At 33.2% G+C, this 21861-nt stretch overlaps 1 protein-coding gene across 5 annotated transcripts in view; it reads left to right on the top strand.

Moving 5' to 3' along the window:
- LOC123006509 (atrial natriuretic peptide-converting enzyme) overlaps positions 1-20845 on the top strand; it is a 31527-nt gene extending 10682 nt beyond the window's left edge. The window contains exons 2-18 of one of the 5 annotated variants that reach the window (XM_044401040.1): positions 2379-2470; positions 3654-3770; positions 3824-3998; positions 5617-5925; positions 9095-9481; positions 9529-9661; positions 9708-10040; positions 10090-10242; positions 10824-11039; positions 11092-11236; positions 12134-12312; positions 12361-12547; positions 12602-12755; positions 13221-13344; positions 14856-15004; positions 15805-18351; positions 20201-20845. In XM_044401040.1, the coding sequence (XP_044256975.1) occupies positions 3712-3770; positions 3824-3998; positions 5617-5925; positions 9095-9481; positions 9529-9661; positions 9708-10040; positions 10090-10242; positions 10824-11039; positions 11092-11236; positions 12134-12312; positions 12361-12547; positions 12602-12755; positions 13221-13344; positions 14856-15004; positions 15805-15981 (2880 nt within the window). In that variant the 5' untranslated portion in view covers positions 2379-2470; positions 3654-3711 and the 3' untranslated portion in view covers positions 15982-18351; positions 20201-20845. Of the gene's footprint in view, positions 1-2378; positions 2471-3145; positions 3237-3293; positions 3771-3823; positions 3999-4149; positions 4277-5616; positions 5926-9094; positions 9482-9528; positions 9662-9707; positions 10041-10089; positions 10243-10823; positions 11040-11091; positions 11237-12133; positions 12313-12360; positions 12548-12601; positions 12756-13220; positions 13345-14855; positions 15005-15804; positions 18352-20200 lie in introns of those variants that run through there. The other 4 variants (XM_044401038.1, XM_044401039.1, XM_044401037.1 and 1 more) reach the window with 4 other exon arrangements.
- Positions 20846-21861: the final 1016 nt, after the last annotated feature.

Here is a 21861-nt window from a genome sequence, read left to right as displayed (position 1 = left end):
CCGGTTTATAACACAAAAATAATGTACCTGACAGTGAAAATATTATTAATTACTTGGCTGTCATTAGCAATTGGTAATGTGTCAAATTAAATTGCATTCAAATAACGTAAATATCATTTTATTGAATATAACAACTCGTTCAATGGTTGAAACGTTTAAAAGACAATTTTAAATAAGTGTTCCAGTTAAAGCCGTGCTGGTAATACGCGACACGTTTTAATGAAGTTTTTCTCGCGATTTCAGTAATGCATCTACCAGTTAATTCCTACTTTTGCTCACTACAATTAGTTACAATTAAAATAATCAAACCTTCACACATTTACATCAATAAATCTGGAAGCCACGGAATAATTAATCACTATTAGAGTAAGTAGAGTAAACAAACAGCTGCTGCACGTTTCAAAATGTGACTTTTGCTAAGATGGCAAAGACTTTAACCTTTATTGCTTTCTACCGAAATCTGATAAAATGTCGTCCAGACTCAAGTTATGGTTCACAATCCTCTTACCAGGCCGTAAAGAGTATATTACACACTTAAAAATTTCAAAATATAAAACGGACAAATATTTATTCATAGAGCATATAAACAAAATCCCCAGAAACACTGATTGCACATATCTACACTTAACAAGGAAAATTGTTTTATTCACGATAAAATCCCGACTAGCGGGAAACCAGATCACTTAGAGGATTCTGAAGCACTCACTCACACTTTTACGTTTTTTAGACATTGTTTTATTCATTTGCTAAAGCAAAAAACTGATACCAAACTAAAAATTGTTTTATACACATCTTCCATACTTTAGTCAGGTCAACAGAATGTATGATCGGAAACGGAATTGAGATTTAGAGACTATAATGTAAAGTAAGCTAAAAAATGTTTTTTTTAAGAATGCGATGTTTGATATCTAGAAAACAATTTAAATTTAATTTAAAGTATATAAGATTGCCTAGTATGAAATTTTATAACCTTCAATTTTGTAAATTTAGTATATAATAATTTTTATGAAACATGCCTAGCCTTAGTGCCTAGCTCACCTTGGAGAACCGGGGACTTTTACTCTGTCCAAATACAGTCCTAAAGTCAAAAATTTTGTTGCCAAATATATTTTACATAATCATAATCTGGACTATTAAAATAAAAGAATGTGACACATTGTCACCTGTGTTTCTTGTTTTAGTTTTCAATTTTTAAGAATAAAAGAAACAGAAGAAAGGGAGCTAAATCGAGGCATATCAGTAACTTTTGTTTTAAAAATACATTATCTCAAATTTTGTTTTACTGCAAATGCTTTATTATTTTAATTTTTTTTCCGGCATTTAAGGAACTAATAATGTTAAATGTTACATCGCATAGCAAAGTAGTGGCATTTGATTCTCATTTTTTAAATATTTTACATGTTATATTTCAACTGATCAACATTATACAATGCAAAAATGGATGTAAGATAAAATCTAATGTGGAATTGAAATATGGGTTTATAGGTTTTGATAATTACGTTAATGTAGGTAATGTTTGTTTTTTATATGTATTGTATTTTGTCTAAGTTAATCATATTTGAAAAATGTTTGTATTCTACTTGCGATGTATCGGATGAAAGCGAAAGTGACAATTACATTCAAGGCTCAATGGAAAGTCATCATGTGAAGTTTCATGTTACCAAAAATCGATCAACCTTTTTTTATATTGCACACACTATTTTTATCAATTATTTCTGAATATTCATCTTCTTCATCGTCTTTAACTATGATTCAATAGAAGGTTTTTCATTATTTTACAGGTTTTCATCGAAACGTTCATGTCAAAACTTAAATACATACATACTACAATAAAAAGTGTTTTTTGAGACAATTAACATTAAAATATTTTACAATGTTTCTATACAGGCTGCGTCAGAACTCGCGCCCTAGAGAAAAATGCCATGTAAGGTAAGATACCAGGAACATGGAAAAAAATGTTAAAAAAATTCTATCCATAAAAATTTCGAAGTTATGAGGGTTTAAATTTTCCACTTTGACTCTATTTATTTATTTTTGGAAAAATAGTTTTTCAAGTTTTTTGCGACAGGCTGTTAGAAGAGGAAGTAAGGAAGCTGTATCCTAAATTCTAACTCTGTTTAATGTTATTTGTGGCTTCTATTCCTAAACTTTTATACCTTTATTACATAATTATAAAAAAAAACTATACAAGATCATCAGTATTATTAAATAGACATAAAAAATGTCAAATCTCAGAAAATAAATGTCAAAATTTTTAGAATTTTTTTTAAACATTTTTTTCATATTCCTGGTATCTTATCTTATGAAATTTTTCTCTGGGGCGCGAGTTCTGACACACCTTGTATATTTTGTGGTGTAATGATGGAATTCCGTTGCAGACTTTGATTTAGAATTTCGAAGTTTTTAGGAAGAGAAATCAATTTGATCATCACGGCCCGAAAGAAAAAATAAATTGGATAAAACCCTAAAGGTACTAACGACCAAATATTTTACTAAACATGTGTGTTTTGCTCGCTATTAGCTAATCACGTCAGTTTTCAAGTCCATTAGAGACGCTAGTACAATACTTTTGTGTGTAGAGTGCAATTTTTTCGAAATCCGCTGGGTTTCTTTGCAAGCATTGAATTTAAAGTTTTGTTGAGTCACATTATTTTGTCGGTTCGCTTTGATTATAAAGAACGTATTAGGTTTTGAACTTTTAGAAAACCGTCTCGTAAACGTAAAGATGTGCAGTAAATTTGCCTCAAGATCAAGGCCAGCAATTAAGCCTTGAAAGTAGCTTAATTTCGCTATGAATTTATCGGTGTTCACGAGAAAGATCTGATATTAATGTTTGTTGATGAATTGCACCGTAAATTGGAGTAAGGTGTACAAATGAATGTCTTGCTCCGGAATAGATTATGGTCCTTTTAACGAAGTTTCCCAAACACGCCGTCATTAGAATCACGCGCGGGCTTCTGCATCTAGTTAGTCGATTATTTCGTATTATTAGCTGATGAAAGTAATAATGCATTTTGAGGCGGTAAAGCCGACTCAGGATCGGCTCAGGAATCGGTGTTTCAGACGTCCACGTGGAGTTGAGCGCTGCATCGAGCGCAGCTTGGGCCGGGCGGCGGCGGTTCGGCCGGGCGGCGGCGCAGGTCCGAAGGACCACCAGCTAAGACACATTCGCGTACACATGTCGTCACGCCGCGGTCACGCACACCACACGTTGCTTTACGCGCGCATCGCTCCAGGTGAGTGTGTACGTGATGTCTGTTGTAGGTCAGTGACCGCACTTTGAATTGCAACTTGCCGGTAACAACAATATCGCGAAATTCCTACTTACAAACTCCAACTTAAAACAAAGTTTCAAAAGAAATAACTTTCAGCGGAGATACATTTTCGCGGTCCAATCATTGGCGTTCCTTCCAACTATCTTACGGTTTCAAGAAATTTTGTGTCCACATCTTGAAACACTCCTAAACCAATTGACAGTTTTTTCTAAAAAAAACTTTCAAATCTCCTGATTCAGAAATTAGATGATCGCTGGTGTACTACTACTACTAACGTTGGCGTAAGAGTAAAAGTGTGTTTTGGTATTGTTATTTTAAATTAGTGATTGAAGAGAAGGATCTGGGGTATTCCCACGCAAATAATTTGTTTTTGTATAGGTGCAACAGGTCTGTTGTATGTGCAGAGCGCAGCATGCTGTAAGGGGAAAGGGACGCCATGGTGGATAGACATCGTCACAGTATTAACCAGATAGAAGAACCAAGGCCTAGGCCAAGGTATTGGTCGATTTTAATAAAAACCTTCGTGTTTTAAGTGGTTATTTGCTTAGATGGGGAAGTTTGGCAAATGAACGCGCGTTGCTGGATCTACTCGATGGCGATCAGCAAAATTTACAACCAGCTTCACTCACGTTGGCCCCTATCAACAATTCGAACATTTACGCCCGAAGGCATTCGGCACACACTTGTCCTATCACGGAGGAGAGACATGCACCGGTTGCTAGCGTAAGTAATATATTTCTTGTAGCAATTCTTCACGTGGAATAACTTTATCTAAAAATAAACACTTTCAAAACAGGATTCGCTTTCATCACATAATTCCTTAGATTTAATCGTTGATACGCGTTTATAATTCAGTTCTGTTTAAATAATCTGAGAGAAAATCGAGAGACTACACGGCAATCAAATTTTAAACAATCCCCGGCACGCCAATCGGAATTTTAAATTAATTGTGAGGACTGATTATAGCAATCGCACTAAAATTTGTTTTATTTAACTGAAAGGTAAGTATAATGTCATTTTGTTAGATATATGAGATTGATTCATTGTTTAATGGAAATTCTTATGTTTAACTGCGGCGAAATATGGGCTAAAAATATCTGCCGGTGGAGCAATCAATCATAACAAAATATGAAATTAATGACTTTAATACGCTTATTTGCATAGCATTTTTATGGACCACATAATCACTTCGCCCTTTTAAGATCCTCATTGAGTTCAGCTCGACTCATCTTTCTGTTTTCATGCTTTCATTGCGGATAAAAATTAAAATATTTGATTTATTACTACTCTTATGAAAGCGTTGTCGGTGAAAAAAAACCAAAAGAAAAACCCACCACACAAAATCGAAAATCATTTTTGCCGGGACATCAAATCAATTCAAACGAATATTTCATAAGTACTACTTAAAATGTTTTTCTCAAAGAATAATTGAGCATAAACCACACAACCTGACAGTTTACATTAGAATAACTCTTAAAGGCATCGTTTATAATTGCACATTTTATTTTATGTGCTTTGCACGACTTATAGAAACTTTCTTTAGTTGCACTTTAACATTTTCTCAAGCACTTTATTGATGTATTTACATTTTTATTCGACCATTAAAACCAGCACGTAACCAGACAAAAGAAGCACCTTTCTGGTTTTTGTTCTTTTATTTTGCTATACAACTCCTTCATGTTATGTTATCTTTTCACTCGATCATTAAAAATAAATACAAGGACATAGAACCAACGGATAATAAAATAAAGTACAGTCATCCTTACTTTGTTTTCAGTCAAATTAAATCGGAATTAAGATGGAAAATTGGAAAGGAAAATTTTTGCAAATCTAATGATGAACCTCTTTGTTTTAAAAAAAATAGAGTGGCTTATTGTTCAAATTCTTTTCGAACCCTATTTTACTTTTTCTCAAAGAAAGAATTTTGTAAACTATTTAGTATCTAAATTTAGTACTAAAATACTTTAATTAATAACACAAATTACGTTTTATTAAATTTTCTTTGTTTAGAAAATTGAGCGTTGTTTGTGATGAAAACGTTTTCAGGTATTTACTTTTTACGCTTTTATTTTTAGAATCTTTTTAATGCACAAAGCTATTCTGAAATTTTAATCTGACAGAAATAGCAATTAAATAAATTTAACTTTATAACCAAAAAATTTAATTGTGTGCATATTTAAAAAATATTTATCTTCTCAACGTCGAAATCAGCGGGAATAAAACTACGATTTATTTAGATAAAACGTCAGTATATTTTTAGAGATCCAAAGTTCAGGAAAATTTAAGTTAAATTTGAATCGTCAAGACTGAAAGTTTTGGTATCGAGAGCTTTTTCTTTCAGATACCACCGCCAGTTCCATTGCGACCACCTGCTGTCCCCAAAAGAACGCATGTTCCCGCACCGGTGAACTCGTCCGAAAGTGCAAAGATGAACGTTCGGCTTCAACCACAACCACCCCCAGTAATCCCCCCTTTGCCGAAATCTCGAGCCTTGCCCCCCATCCCCCCTGTAGATAACAAACCGAGACCGCCCGTTAGAAACCAAATTTCAACCGACTCCAGTAATATAAATATCTTATCACGAACGTACGACTTAAATAGGAACGCGTCACCGAAACAGTCAGATATATCTGCTTGCACATTACTACTAGTAAGGCCTTGTCAGCACACTTTTTAAAGATCCTACCCTGTTTTTAAAGCATATTTAAAAAGCCTTCGGCTCATGGGTCTGTTCAGCACACAGGGATTCTGTCCTTTTGTTTTGTTTCATGTATTATTTCTATGGTGTTCTGTTAAAAGTGTATTTTTCAATCAGTTTTTCAAAACTATAAGAAACCAGTTTACTTAATAAAGTTTTCAGTTGTTCCAAAATACCTAGAATGGGACAATGAATATCGAAAGTACTAAAATCAAATGGAGCAGCTTTAATTAACACATTTGAAAATTCATCATATTCGTATGAATTCGCTTTGTTATCCTTCTTTTAAAAACAAAACTAGGAAAGTCTTTGAAATAATATTTATTTTCATCTATAATTACAACTGGTCCAGAATATATATGTGAGAGATTTGTTTTACAAATGGTAAATTAATATTAATTTTGGATCTCTGTATCGTTTGTCAGTTATATTCATTATCTAAACCAATTTTTGTGGAATATATTACAAATGGTGATTTAAAGCTACTAATAAACTTACTGATAAATAACATAAGTCTGGTAAATTGGGTTTTAAAGACCCCTCATGAGACTTGAATTTTATTGTTTTGTAATAATTTGTGTTTATTTGTTGATATTTTAATAGTTGTTGTTGGTATTAATTCATATTTGATATTAATATTGAATGGCTCATAATTTATTAATTAATTAATTTATCAATATCACCTTTTTAATGGGGGTACATACATAATTGAATTATGTGCAGAATGTTTAATATCTAATAAAAATAAAACTCTTAATCAAATCCGATATTATTTGACCACATCAGCTACTGTTTAATATCTAATGTATGCCCAATTTTGTGTAATAATACTGTATAAAAATTAGTTTGCCCATCAGAAATATTGTTTGGTTCACCATAAAACCAATTTTCTGATTTATCAAAATGAATCCCTCGACATTCTCATTATTTGGAAAGAAACCACATGCTGAAACATTACCTTTTCCATCAAAACTGCTAGAACATACTCCTTTGCTTTGCTCCTCTCTAAGTCAGAAATGAAAATGGGATTACAAAAAGTCCTAAACGATACACGGCCGATACCAAACAACAGATTCGGTTGATTTTAAACCTCGGCTTCGCCACGGTTTACAAAACTCATCTCATCTGTTATTTGGTACATATCGGTCTTATGACGTTAATATACATCCTGCTGTAAGCTACAAAACAATCTATTATCTGAGTCTTATGAAGTGCTTATTAGTTTGCGCAATAATCTACGACTAACGTTTTTTTTTGTCTGTGGCTTTGTGTATTTGTGTTTTCTTTTGCGGAACGGTAAAGAAAGAAAGAAAGAAAGAAATCTTGGTACGTAGTATAAAATAATAGTATTTTATAAAATACTATATAGATTTAAAAACATGACTACGTTTGAAAGTGTTAATGTTCAACAAGGTGAACGCATTCCGTTTTTTAGCTAATATAGCAGTCAGTCAAGGAATGGGTATTTCTATTGTCCCCATCGACCCAAATTATGTAATGAGACAATATTCTATACGAGGATGTAAAAACCTACAACGATTTCGTAATAATTAATTTAATAGAAGACCTGACCCTTTGATTATTTTTAATTCGGCCGATGAAAAATGAGTTTTCTTCCTGGAACTTAGAAACTTTTTGTACTATAGGTACAGTTTGGAAAATCGTATTAGTATATCGATGGAAAGGATGCGCAGAAACCAAAACTGGTCACGGACGAATCCATTCGTAAATATAGGGGGTTTTGAAATCAACTGAGAGCAGTGGTGTGTATTCACACTTATTTATTAGAACAAAACAAATAATAATCTACGTACAGTAATATTTTTTTTTTGATTTTGTTAACTTATTAATAAACAATATTAAAGTCCATTATCAAACCACAAGTTTTTCATCAGTACTTCACCGAGAAAAGTATTATTCGATCACATATAATTCACTCAAAACTTAACTTTGAAAAATGAGAAACTAGAGCTTGTTTGAAGTAGATAATGGAGAAACATTCTTTAATATAATTTTTATTACAAGAGTCGCTAAAAATTTGCAACACTATAATCCCCTTTTTACTGTAGAATAGTTTTTTGTTACGCCACTGTCCAAGTTCCTCCACTACACAGAGTACGCATTATATCCTTTTAGAAATTCGAGAGCTCTAAGAAAATACCCATCTACCTAAATATCTAAAACATTGTTTTGTAGTAATCCAGAAGAGAATCCTGGACAATTTAACCAGGAACAGCAACAAGTTCAGGAAGAAAATAGCGACTCTGGAAGAGACTCTGCATTCTCATCAAATTTAAATGAAAAAATATAAGTATAATAAAAAAAAATAATATAAATCTTAAAATACAATTTTGTTTGATCAAATTTTCATTTTGGATTGGGTTTCATTTGTTTATGACAGAAGATCAGAGAAGCTTCAATGAATTTTATTTCGCAATAATTCATAATAATTACAGTAAACGGTGGTTGAAAGAGTTGATTATTAAATTTGCTAATCAAAGGTTTCAATTAAAGTTTACTTAAATATAAAAAAAAAACATTAATAATGGTAGTAAGTACATCAGTGTCTTATATTCATTAGTTTTTATCAGAGACGTTGAGTCCATAAAGATTTAAAGTGAACCAATTTAAATCTTTGATCTGAGTAACCAATTATAACGTTAACATAAATTTTCGAATAACAGACTGCAATGTTTTGAAAATTCTGACAGTTTAGCTTTATTAATATTCTTTTGAAACAGGCCAAAATACTTTGAAACAATTGCTTTTTTAATATTTTATTTTAAAAACGGGAGAGTCCTTGAAATTTTAACTGTTTTTCCAAAGGTGAATTTTCTCAAAAATAGAGCAGAATCCTAAAATTTGGACTTTTTTTTAAAAAAGGTACGTAAAAAGGGCAAAATCCTTGAAATATTTGTTTTTAAAATATATCATGTCTTCTACCTTAAAATGTTTCTGTCCTGTTGGACAGAATCCTTAAAAACGTGTTATGTGCTGAACAAGCTCATGTGCCGAAGGCTTTCTAACATGCTTTAAAAACAGGGTGGGATTCTTAAAAAAGTGTTTTGAGTTTGACGGGGCCTTACTAGTAGTCACATTTGAATTTAATTCTGTGACTCAGGACTTCACAAAGATTCCCCCAGCGCCCGTAGGGCCGCCACCACCGGCACCGAAAACTTGTCATAAGCCCACCATTTCTCCGGCAAATAAAGTTCCCGGAAATCAGCAATGTAACGGAGGGCGAGTTTCAGTACGGCAAGACTCGGGCATATCGAGTGATAGTTTTAGTCAAACATCTTCCCCGAGTTACACCACAAAAACAATGGAAACTCCTCTCTTGCCTCCAAAGACCCCCGTCAGACAACAGAACGGAATCTTAGCAAAAGTCCAGAATGTCGAAGACGATGCTAATGGCAACACGACCATTACTAAAAGTGCATCCACGCCTGCGAGTTTGCAGACCATCGTGCGCTTTCATAATGGTTCGAATATGTCGCTTCACCATAGGGTAACGGGAATTCTATCGATTTCGCCCCTCTGACTTCTTATTTTTAGATAATTAGAGATATGAGACGTCCCTCGAGCCACTATGCTCGACGTTTAAAATTAAGGTTTAGATTTGCTCAAATTATTATTAATGCAATTGCCTTGTTTGCCATTGGCGCAGGGATGGCGGCGTACTTTAAAGGTGACTTCTTGAAACCACCCCCAAAAATCTAACCCTTTTATTTCAGCTTATCCATCATCAGTGCAAGTAGTAAATAAAACAGTCAATACAACAATAACTCCAGTTGTAGAGAAAATCAGTATGAATCCAGCACCCGGAATCTGTCTCCCCGTGATTGTAAATTTTTGTCTCCAACATAAAGTACCTTACAATTACACTGTTTTTCCCAACTACATGGGCCAATTTGGCCAAAGAGACGCTCAACAAGAGTTGGAACTGTACGATGCTGTTGTAGATGTGCGTTGCTACGAACTTTCAGCATTATTTCTTTGCTCCCTTTTCGTACCTAAATGTGGCCCCCATGGCGAAGTAGTCCGGCCCTGTCGTAATCTTTGTTTTGGTATAATTCTATCAGTTGCATTTAAGCAGAATTAATTACACAATTTCAGAGACAAAAAGAAGGTGCGGCTTTTTTCTCGATGTGTTCGGACTCACCCTCCCGGAATACCTCGACTGTGGTTTGTTTCCGGAAAAGCCTGATCGCGGTCACTGCATCGGTTATCATGAAGTCAAGCAAGCCAAATTGCGTGCCCAAAGACCAGGTAATTTTACTTTGAATTTGGAATTATCAGGTTTAATGAAGTCAACGCAAGCTCGAAACTATTAAAGTAAAGGAGTAAAACAACCGGAAGCTGTTTACACTATAAACCGCGATGTTGAGCTTTAATAACATTGTACTAGCTGTGCGTAAGCTCCACTAACATCATCAGATAAACCCAATAGAATAATAACATTTTGCTTATCGCTTACCGCGAAAATATCCTATCAATATACCACATGTATCTTCGTGTTCTACGCAAAATGCTCCATTGAAACAGATTTCCCATCAACTTATCTCTAATGTCAACAGTTTCGAATGACTAATGGCCTCGGCAAATTTCAACGATTTCCAAATAAAATGATTATAGGCCGTCTGTTTCCCTAAACAGAAATCAATAAAAACCTCAAAACCAATTTCCAACCCAAATAAAAATTACTTGAAACAACATTTATTCAACAAATTTGGCTCTCCATATTTAAGCAATTAGCATTCGTAATTGCATCCCTCAAAATAAGAAAGTTGCCTTTAATTCAGTTTGTTTTCTCAAATTACACAATTCGATTAATTACCATTTTCCTCAAGTCTGTCCAAATGGCTTCCAATGTGACGTACGACGTTGCATTCCGAAAGATTGGCAATGTGACGGTCACATGGATTGTAAAGACAAATCCGATGAATTGAATTGTAAAAAATGTGGCCCGGGAATGATCCACTGCGGGGGTGATAAATGCATCACGCAAGAACACATGTGTGATGGAAAAGTAGATTGTCCATGGGGCCAGGATGAAAGGAATTGTTGTAAGTAACGAGGAGATAAACTCAGAAGAGATCAAAATTATGCGACTTTTAGTGAGATTAAGTGAGCGAAATGGAGATGAAGGGAAAGGGCAGTTGGAGGTGTATAGGCCTGATCAAGAAGAATGGGTGCCAGCATGTGTGGCACACTGGGATCAGAAAACGTCGCCAAAATCGATCTGCTCACTTCTTGGATATTCGTAAGTTTTCAATCATGCACGCACTATTTGTAATTAGCAAAGCTATTTTAATTAAAATACTTAATCAATAGCATTGCCGAAAAATTTATTTGCGTCCATTGGAAATTAAAATAATGAGTGATTTGAACGTTAGACCAAGTTGGAAACCCGAATTTTTACACATTGAGGAAAACATAATGTTTATGTTAAAACATACTAGATGTTTTTTTGAAACTTTTTTATAAAATAATTGGACTAACAAAGAATTTGAATTTCCACATATTCTAATTTTAGAAGACTTTCAAATCACACTATTTACGCTAAAATGTAGTAGAGGATTCCTATACAAATGCGTTTTTTATCGATTTGCTTGCTCTCTTGTTGTTCTTCAAACCACGTGTAACAAAACAAAAATAATACGTTACAAAGATTTAAAAAAGAAATTAAATAAATATTTTGGTCTTTTCACGGCTTGATAGTTAAGAGAAAATTCGATTAATTCAACAATCAATTTTGTGTGGCGAACCAATAAAAAAGATTTAGTAATTGCACATTTTCTTATTTTTCTAAAAATCACATGTCAGAGTATCTCTCTCAATCGAAACCCGTAATATCCTTAGTTATACAATGCGGTAATGAAATTGAAAAAAATATCATCTTGTTTACTTCATTTTTATAGATAATTTTATTTCATAAAAATAAATAAATGGAAAAATGTTGCGCATTTTCCGAGACAATTAAGAGGCGTCCAATTGGTAGATTTACCGAGAATTGAGCTAACAACCTTTGTTGGAGATTTCTCCAAATAAGAAATATGTTTCGAAAGAAAAACGAGCCCGAACAATTAAAGAAGTAGACGAGCGTTGAGTGTTTCTCTGTTTCTTGCAAAAGTTTAAAGAGTGTTTTTGGGAATTATAGGAATTCCAATGGAAGTCGTTTATTGAGAGGTACCGACATAAACATTTCTCCACCAATTCAGGAGACAACGGCTATCTGGCGAATGAACCAGAACAAACGGCCGAAGAACATGATCCGAGAATTTGGTTCGTGCAACGGCACGACCTACCCAACTGTAGCTTTGAATTGTACAAATTATAGTAAGTGTGTTTTCGGTTTGTTAAATTGTTTACTACATCGAGTTGTAGTGTGTGGAAAAGCTCGGAAAAGTTACGCAGAACGACTCACTTTGAGAATAGTCGGGGGTGTTCCATCAAAACCGGGCGACTGGCCATTTCTTGCAGCTTTGCTTGGAGGTCCTGAAGAAATATTTTATTGTGCGGGCGTTTTAATCGCCGATCAGTGGGTGCTTACAGCATCTCACTGTGTCGGGAAGTAAGATAATGTGATTTGTGCCAAGACGGGTTTAATATTTTTCTTATTCTGCAGCCATTCGGATGTTTCCGGTTGGACCATTCAGCTGGGCATTACCAGGCGGCATGCTCATGCTTTTTACGGCCAAAAAATGAAAGTTAAAAATGTTGTTCCACATCCATTGTATAATCTTGGCGTGGCACACGACAATGATGTCGCTTTATTTCAAGTAAGTTTTGTTACAAATTTTCGTCAAAATCAATTTTCTTGTATAATATTACTATTAATTCCGGACGTTTCTTTCGATTCAATTTTCTCCCGAATCAAATTGAGTAAAAGTCTTCGGGTGCAATTTGCTTTGTCAGAGATAATAAAACGTGTCAGAAACGTTTTGATAAACAGCCGTCACTGTCCCGGACATTAACTCGCGACAACTTAAATAAAATTCGATATTTGTCCGGAAATATTTCCACACAGACCGGGCAAAATTGAGGCATAAATTCGAATTAACTAAATTATAATTCTTAAATACAAATTACACAAAAGAGAAATTAATTTTTATAACAACGCTTCAGTCTTCATTACAAATCGTAATTTATTACCCGTGTTAAAGTTAAGCCTTGTCAATTTTCGGACAATTCCAAATTTACTAAACGGATTATACTTTATCTTAGCCAAATATTTATATTTCTAGCTCTCGTCCAGAGTCGATTTTCACGAACATTTATTGCCAGTTTGTCTTCCACCTGCCAATAAGCAACTTCACCCGGGAACAATTTGTACAGTGATAGGATGGGGCAAAAAAGAGGACACCGGAAGTAAGTACCTACTATAATGTTTGTAGAATGTACATATCATAGACTCGAGCGCTTGCTCAACATATAGATAAATTTAATCGAATTTGTTCGTACAATTCACGCGTGAATAAACACTTTACCCGGCGCCTACACCAAATTTGTATCTACTTCAATACGACAAATTCAAATTAAATCATGCTTTCTCATGAAAAAAAATTTAAAATACATTTCGAAGACAAGTAAATAATTTCATTAAATTTTGTGTGTGTTTATTTCAGTTTCAAATTTGCACCTTTATGTCGCGCGACAAAAATGACAGATTAAATATTTACTGCGAAAATACGAAATGTTTTGATTCACAAAGTTGATTAGTTAATGAATTTTCCATACATGATCAAACATCAATGCTCATACACGTTTCAAACATATTAAAATAGCTAGCTGATGAAAGTCTAATTAATGCTAAATCACAACCTGTATTTTTATTTTGTCAGTTTATTAATTTACTCGTAATTCAACCTTTGCTTTAAAGCAAAGTTGTTATGTCTGAAAAACTGTTATAGTTTGTTTTGTTTTATATAAAAATTAGCATTACTAGTCCGGCGCCTCCACCAAATTTCAACTTTTTCATGTGGCCATAATTTCTAAATAAAGCCAACTTGTTTTTACTACATATTTAAAATGTATTATACAGGATGTTTTAGAACTCCAGATAAAACGCCAACTAAGATAACATACAAGGAGCATGGAAAAAATGTTACAACAATTCTATTTGATCCTATTTATTTCTGCTGAAAAAATAATTTTACATGTTCTTTTGCTTGTTATTTGTGGCTGTTATTGGCAAAGTTTTTGTACTTTTACTGAAAAGACATATACAAGGTCATCAGTAAGATTAAATAAACGTAAAAAAGGTCAAATGTTAAAAAATAAATGTCAAATTTTTTTCCATGTTTCTGGTATCTTGGCTTTTTTCTCCGGGGCGCAAGTTCTGAAACATCCTGTATGTAAGGCCTGCTACTTTTTATTGTTGAGGAAGTATGGCGAGTATTTCGTTTCAGAATTTTATTCGAATATGACACGATTTTGTGGCGTATCAGATTATTACTTTGCGAATTTTGTTTAGTTTTGTTTTGAAATATTTTTCATGCCGGTTAGCGCTGTACGCAAGTTAATGTTGTACAAACATTAAGCACACTAGAAAATAATTAATCGTGAGTAGTTTTGTTTGTTGGAAGACAAGGTTTCCTTTCGATTTTTGCTCTTGTTACAAAAAAAAATAGAGAGAAAAATGAGTCGACGTCACGAACGATAATAAAATGAAGTGTCGTAAAGATAGAAGTTGAGCCGGATTTAATTGTGGGATTATGACTGGGAATATAGGAATTAATAACAATCTCGCTGATAAATGGACCTCTAGTGTTGTAGTGTTTTATAACTGGTGTAAATGTTTAGTTTGAAGCGATTGGGCAATTTGTTGGAATAGGGGACAGGTTAGAAAAAGTGTTGTTAGACTTGTTGTTTATTTGTAGTGTCAGAATACGAACCCGAAGTAAATGAAGTGGAGGTGCCCGTTTTGAATCGAGACTTGTGTAACGCTTGGCTGGAAAATCGAGAACTGAACGTTACAGAGGGTATGATCTGTGCCGGGTATAAGGAAGGAGGAAAAGATGCCTGTCAGGTGAATGATTAAATAAATTTCCATGATACGTGCAGACAAAACTAAATTCAAAACCTAATCGAATTTTAATTTATTATTAATCAAAATTCAATTTCAACTGTTTTGAGTCATTATGTTATAATTCGAATTCACTCCATTCAGTGATGCTAATATGCACATTCATTATTAACAATCAAATTTCTATTAACCATATACCGTCTAATTAATTTTAACTGAAGCTAGGGGTCAACTCAACTCAAGTGAGGAAAATCATTCGAACACGCTTCCACAAAACTGGCTTACCCGAATTATGCAAATATTTACACAAATCTATCATTTCATCCGTCAAGATATTATTAACAAAACCAAAATTTAACAAATATTTATTACATTACAGTTTTAGTTCCAGGAAAGTATTTTATTCTACTCTCAGAGTGGCTTGTGGTTTGACGTGCGGCTTGTTATAAATTTAAATACATATTTAATTATTTAAATATTTGCATTCACACTCTCCTCTTTTAAATTGTATCGTGAAATAAATGTTTAGAAATATGCCGTGAAAATTCTAAAATGTACATTTTTTTCTTTGATTTGTAACGATTTAATATTAACTAATAATTTTTATATTTAGTCATGAAGCGTCTATAATTTGAGCAATTTTTGGCACAGTTTTGTGTTAATCTAAAAAAAAAATAATTGTATTGTGTGTTTAACAAGGGAAGTGTGTTGATGTATATTTGATTTATTGTTGTCTGCAAGTATCAAGTTTAAATTTGGGCGTTAATGTCGATAAGAATAAGTTAATGGTGCATGAATCTTAGGGAGATTCCGGAGGTCCTTTACTATGTCGCGACAACAACGATCCAGACCGATGGTTTGTAGGTGGAATCGTCAGTTGGGGTATCAAATGTGCTCATCCGCACCTCCCCGGAGTTTATGCTTACGTTCCCAAATATATTCCTTGGATTTTACAGCAGATGAAGCATTACTCTGATTAGGTAGTAGATAAGACAATAATCTCAATTAAGCTGACAATAATGTAACAAGAATGAATGGTACAAATTATACACGGTAACTATGGTTTTCTAAGACATTTACATGAACAGAATGCTTACAAAGTTACTTAGTAAAACGCATTTATTATATTGTGGTATAGCAGTTCTCCCCTGCCACAATCCAGCCACGCACAATATCTAGAATGATCCTATAGTGATATTTCGTGACAATTCACCTAGTGTTCGAGCGGACCGCTACTACATGTGATCTGTTTATACAGCTGTGTCATATACAACTTTGAGCGGTATTAATAAATATACTGAACTAAACCATGCCGTAACAAGCCATCGCTTTCAAGCAACCCATACGTATGTTACCGAAAAGACACGATTCTAGTTAAAACCTGATTATTTTATTTTCGTTAGACAATTCTAGTTTTGACCATGTGAAACGTATTTAATGGGAAATGAAATGCTTGGAATTACGGTTAGTTGCTAATAACTTAAAATTCGTGGAGCGACTATTATTAATGTTACCTTTTTTTGCGTTTTAGTAAAACTACTCACATGTAGGAAAAAATATAAAAGATTAATGTTTACTGAAAACTAGAGCCAACTGAGAATTTTGAGTGTTAACTAGTTAAATTTAGAATTGACACAAGAGTTTATCCCCAAAAGAAAGAGTTTTAATTGAAACTGGGCTTTTGCGGTAACATATGCATATACAGTGGTGGAATGTTGGATATTTTGATAATTAAATAGCTCGAAAAGTTTCGAAACTCCTCGGAATGAAATTTTTGCGTGAAAATAAACACATAACTTAACACAACTTGCTAAGTTTGTCAAAAACAATCAGATTGAATATTGCATGAAATCAGTGTGTTTGTCAGAAGTCTTGAAATCGAAAGAAACGATCAAGTTTTATTGTGATGGTTGAATGTATAATATATGCCCTTATTGTGAATGTATAAATGTATACGTAATGTATTTACACCGAAATATGCGTCTTCTTTTTGCTCGTGAAAAGGAATTTTTGAGATCATTGCTATAACCCTTTAACGAGCATGAAAAGTTCAGTATATTTCGTAAGATCGCCGTCTGTGCAGAAGTCTTCGAAGGCCCTATTAGTTAAAAGCCTTGCGCCCTGGTGCTGACGTACCCTTGACAATAATTACTTCGGAGCCTTCTGCAATGCTTTAAATATATTTTATACCCTTAGAAAGAGAAGATATCATAGTTTTCTATAGATTTATAACGATGTTATCTAGTGTCTACTGTGCGCAGGTCATGAATTTTACAGCTCGCGGCAAGGACCACGCTCAACCAGGTCGAAATATATTTGGCATCAAAATTTACAAAAACAGTTACGCGTTAAATTTACTTCTACATGCGATTTAATCAACAATCCCTGTCATCCCCTGAAAGTTAATTACTTCGGTTTGAGACGATTTTCTTGGAAGAATGTCAGAGTCTGGATCTGGGGAATAAATTTTCTCCTACCTCAATACCTTATTATTAGCTTGTCCTCGCCGTCGGCGATTGTCAAATTCCACAGTCCCTGCGTTTAACTAAAATTGCGACGTGTGGGCAATCACTAATGAAATACGTTGTACATGTTTCTAAATTGTGTTTTTCATAGAGAAATAATATAAAAGTCATTAGTCACTCAAGACAATTAGAACTATAAATTGTTACACCTCAATATTGATTGCAGGAACTACAAAAAAATTACAGTGATATTAGATCTTAAGATTACCATAAATTCAATTTAAATAGATTTAAACTGACAACTAAGCCAATTAAAACTTCTGCAGTCAATATTTACGGTGATTTTTACGTGATTAATGACACAAAAAATAATAGGCTCACATGAAATTTTACATAGTGCTACATATCTTGGAGAATCATAAAAATTAAGTGATATTACATATCCTGACAATATTTTAGACAATAAATATATATTTATACATCATGTGGGTGCTTTCATGTGAGCTTTGAAATATGCATAATTGTTTGGGAAAAAATACTATTTTGATAGAACCGTTCTTATGTTTTATGAAAATGTTTAAATTAGGCGAAATTGTTCACTTATGTGTTCCTTGGCTTTTGCTGCTACATCTAGTGGATGCAATGGGACAATAACTGGTCTAGTTATGTGTGATGTCCGGTCAGCATGCTATGTGCTTCCAGTTACCGCTCCTGTATTATTGAAACCTGTGTTGAAAAAATGTAGTCAATATATACTAAAACACACTCTGTTTATTTCAGTCCTTTCCCCTAAAATACGATATAACAATAGAGAAATTTTATCTAATCGTGTAACAGTAAAGTTTGAAGTTGTCTCGTTGAGAGTAACTTCGTAAGACGCACCAGGTAAGTGTTTAACTATATTTATTTAAGCCTTATTTGTTAATTGTTAAATAGAATAATTTATAAACGAAGAAACGGAAGCTGTAAATCGTGCTCATAAAAATGCTTTCAGATTATGCTGACAGCTAAAAATAATCTAACTAATTTGAACGCCTGAATTAATAACAAACACCGCTAGCAGTGAACTTCAAAGCGAGTCCATTCATTTGCAAACTTTCATTGAGCATTTTCAAGTGCAAACCTTCCAAATGGTAATCTCATCTCACATCACATGATGATTTAAAAGAAGACAAATTAGAAACAATTCTAATGTGCTAAAATTAATTACGCTGTTATCTTGGCATATTGCAGCTGTTGCATAACTAGCGTATTTGTCACTAAATTTTATTAGCAAGTAATTAAAACATCAGACAATCAACATTATTCCAAGAAGCATTTGCGCTAATCTTTATAAATAACCTTGAATTAATTTAGTCAACTTAATTACTGTAATTAAGCAGTTCCATCGAAGTGACAACAAGTAAATTAAAAGCGAAAGATTGCCAAAATTAATTATAAATGTATAGGTAAGTACCTACATTTGAGGGATATACAGGTGTTCCGTTTTTATTGTTACAAATTTAAACAGGTGATAGAAAATTCAATTCTAAGACAAAAGATTCCTATGAACATGTATCAAAAAGTGTTACGTAAGCGAATTACACCTCCTGAAAGAGATGCGTTTTTTAATGGGGTTTTCCCACTATTGCAGATTAGATAAAATTACAAAAGTTGGTACAGCTGATGACTTTTAAACACCTGAACGAATTCAAAGATCAGTTGTCGAAATGTTTAATTACGGGCGTCTTAAACGGTGAAACAAATTTAATTTTTTGTTTTTACCCTCTTAATTGTCTGTAAGACAAATTGTAAACTCAAAAACTGTAAGTTGAAACGGTAAGTTGAAAAACGGTAAGTTGAATAGAAAAAAACGTAAGAAACTATGGAATTTAGAATTTTGTGACTGAAACTAGCAAGAACCAACAGCCAAAATAGTTAGGGTACTTTTACCCTAAAAAATATTCTATCACCTGTTTGAATTTGTAACAATAAAAACGGAACAGCCCTGTATAAGTAAATAAGAAAAATTTCGAATTCATTTGTTCATATAGAAAACTAAAATGAGGAAATTTGAAAATAAATACATATAATTTTGTATTACAGAAAATTGTAGCGAAATTGACAGTTACAACAAAACAACTACAGATGGTGCAAAACTCGGGAAATTCACATTTGAGAGAGATTTGGGAATGACGCAATTTAGCCTGCATGATGTATTTATTTAAAATCTACGTGGGTAAAATTTGTTTGCCATAAATTAAAAAAAAAATTACTATAAGAAAACAGTTATGGACGTGAAAAAAATCTAAGTGGGTAAAATTTGTTTGCCATAAATTTAAAAAAATTAACTACTATAAGAAAACGTGAAAAATCTTGATCAAAGTAAAAGAAAATAAATTTAGCATACTTGCGTCATAGAAAAAGATTGCTTTTGAAAATACGAAAAATTTCCTTTACTTTATGGGAAAACGTTTATGTATTTTATATTACTTACATATTTTATCAAAATGCAACGATTTGGTCGAATTACCTCTACGAAGAAATCTTTCACAAGTATACTAGAAGATCTATTAAAAATACAAATATTTAAATAATTATTCATATTTATTTCGAAATTCGAGTTGATTGTGGGTACAACATTCTAATGTAAGAAAAGCGTTTTTATACCAATATTACCAATGCTATAAAAAGTAATTTAGTTTCGAACGATTGTGAAATTTTATAATTCTATTATTATTCTATTACGAAAAAGAAGACACCCTTGCTAAGGGCACGATAATAGAAGGAGTTCCAGTGGCGAACCGATTTGGAAGAGATGTCAAAAAATCTGTAAAAAATGCAATATGGAAACAACGCCAGATCCAGACCAAAACCAACTTAACGGGAATCAAGCAGGATGCAAGAAACTCGCTCTGTCTGTCTGAAGACAGATTCTTCCAGGTCTCAATTAATCGCATACGTCTGGGTCACACATGGCTAACCCAAAAAATGGCCAAAACTCAAAAACCGTTTCGTAAAAATTGTAACACCCTAATAGATGTGGACCATCTGCCCCAAGTACGAAGAATGGAGACCGGCAGCCTTCCGTTCCACCTCCCTGGGCGACTTAGTAACGTTACCTGCCCTAATGAACGATCTTCTACTGTTTTTGAAGAATTTCAAATATTTTACTTTTGTAATATTCACTTATGGACTTATCGCTAATAACCATGTCGTTGATGCGGTTTTTGTTTAAATAAAAAATAATAATAATATTAACCGTATAGAAGATAAAAATATTTCTGTGTTGGAAATTTTGGCTTTTTTGCTTCAAATCTTGGATTAATTTTTTTTGAAATGGGAATGGAATGGAATGTAACATTTTCGAAACAACCAAATTAAACATTCGAATTTTGTAGACAATTATTTTTGATTGTGTCAACTTCAAAAGATTCACAAATTTTTATATTTTGTATTTTGTAAACTATGGCAAAACTGTACCTCAAAGATAATGTTTTTGTCCATACATATCTAAAATGTTCCAAGAAATCGACTGGCGTTGAGAAACCTGCAAAATTTTTGTTCGTTTAAAAGTTGTAATTAAATATTAATATTTTGGATATTTTTGATTTTTTCAGCATTTTTTCGGTAACTATTTCACGTAGGACCTTCTTTTATATGATAAAAAATTAAAATTGCTTTCCAACGTTATCAAACAAAAAGGATTAGCGTCAATAATTCCGAAGTTATTAGCAATAAACTACTCCGGGTACCGTAAATCGCCCAAAATTGCGACAAAAATCGAAAAAATCAAAAACTTTAAAATTGCACTCTTGGCGGTTGAAGAGATTCAGAAAAGAACAAAAACGTTGTAAAAATGCAAAAAAATGAATCTTTGAAAAATTTTGTGTAGGGTCTGTATGAATACATTGAAACAAACATGGAGACTGTTAGTAGCGTGGTGGTGTAGCGGCATAAGGTCCCGTTTTCCGGCAGGTAAGTCCGAGATTTAGACCACGCTGAAGTCAGCAATTTTTCACTAATTTAAATTCAAATTAGCAATAAAAGATGGCGGGCGCATGAGAGCGCAAACTTTAAAACATGATTCTGCACATGTTTTAATAAGTATAATTATAAGAGAGAGGGCATAAGAGCAAATAGGAACGCCTATTGCATCTGTGAAAATTGCGTTATGAATTTGTGTATAATTGGTTGCATATACAACAGCTTTTAAAATAAAACTAAATTCCAAACTAAATTAAATACTTTATTAATGTCTATCATGAAACTATGTTATTTTACAACACTGACTAGAGTTTTTAAGTTGAACATTCAGTTATTAGTAATATTTTTATATGAAATAGAAATCAATTTAAATATTGCAGTGTCCCATATTTTGGCGCCAATAACCTACGTGTGAATCCACTGGGCTGT

This window comes from Tribolium madens, unplaced genomic scaffold (genome assembly GCF_015345945.1).
Source record: "Tribolium madens isolate multiple individuals breed KSU strain unplaced genomic scaffold, Tmad_KSU_1.1 Scaffold_2;HRSCAF=44;Tcas5.2_LGX, whole genome shotgun sequence".
NCBI classification, from domain to species: Eukaryota; Metazoa; Arthropoda; class Insecta; order Coleoptera; family Tenebrionidae; genus Tribolium; species Tribolium madens.
Note: the sequence above shows the minus strand (reverse complement) of the source record. Positions and strands in the feature narration are given on the sequence as shown.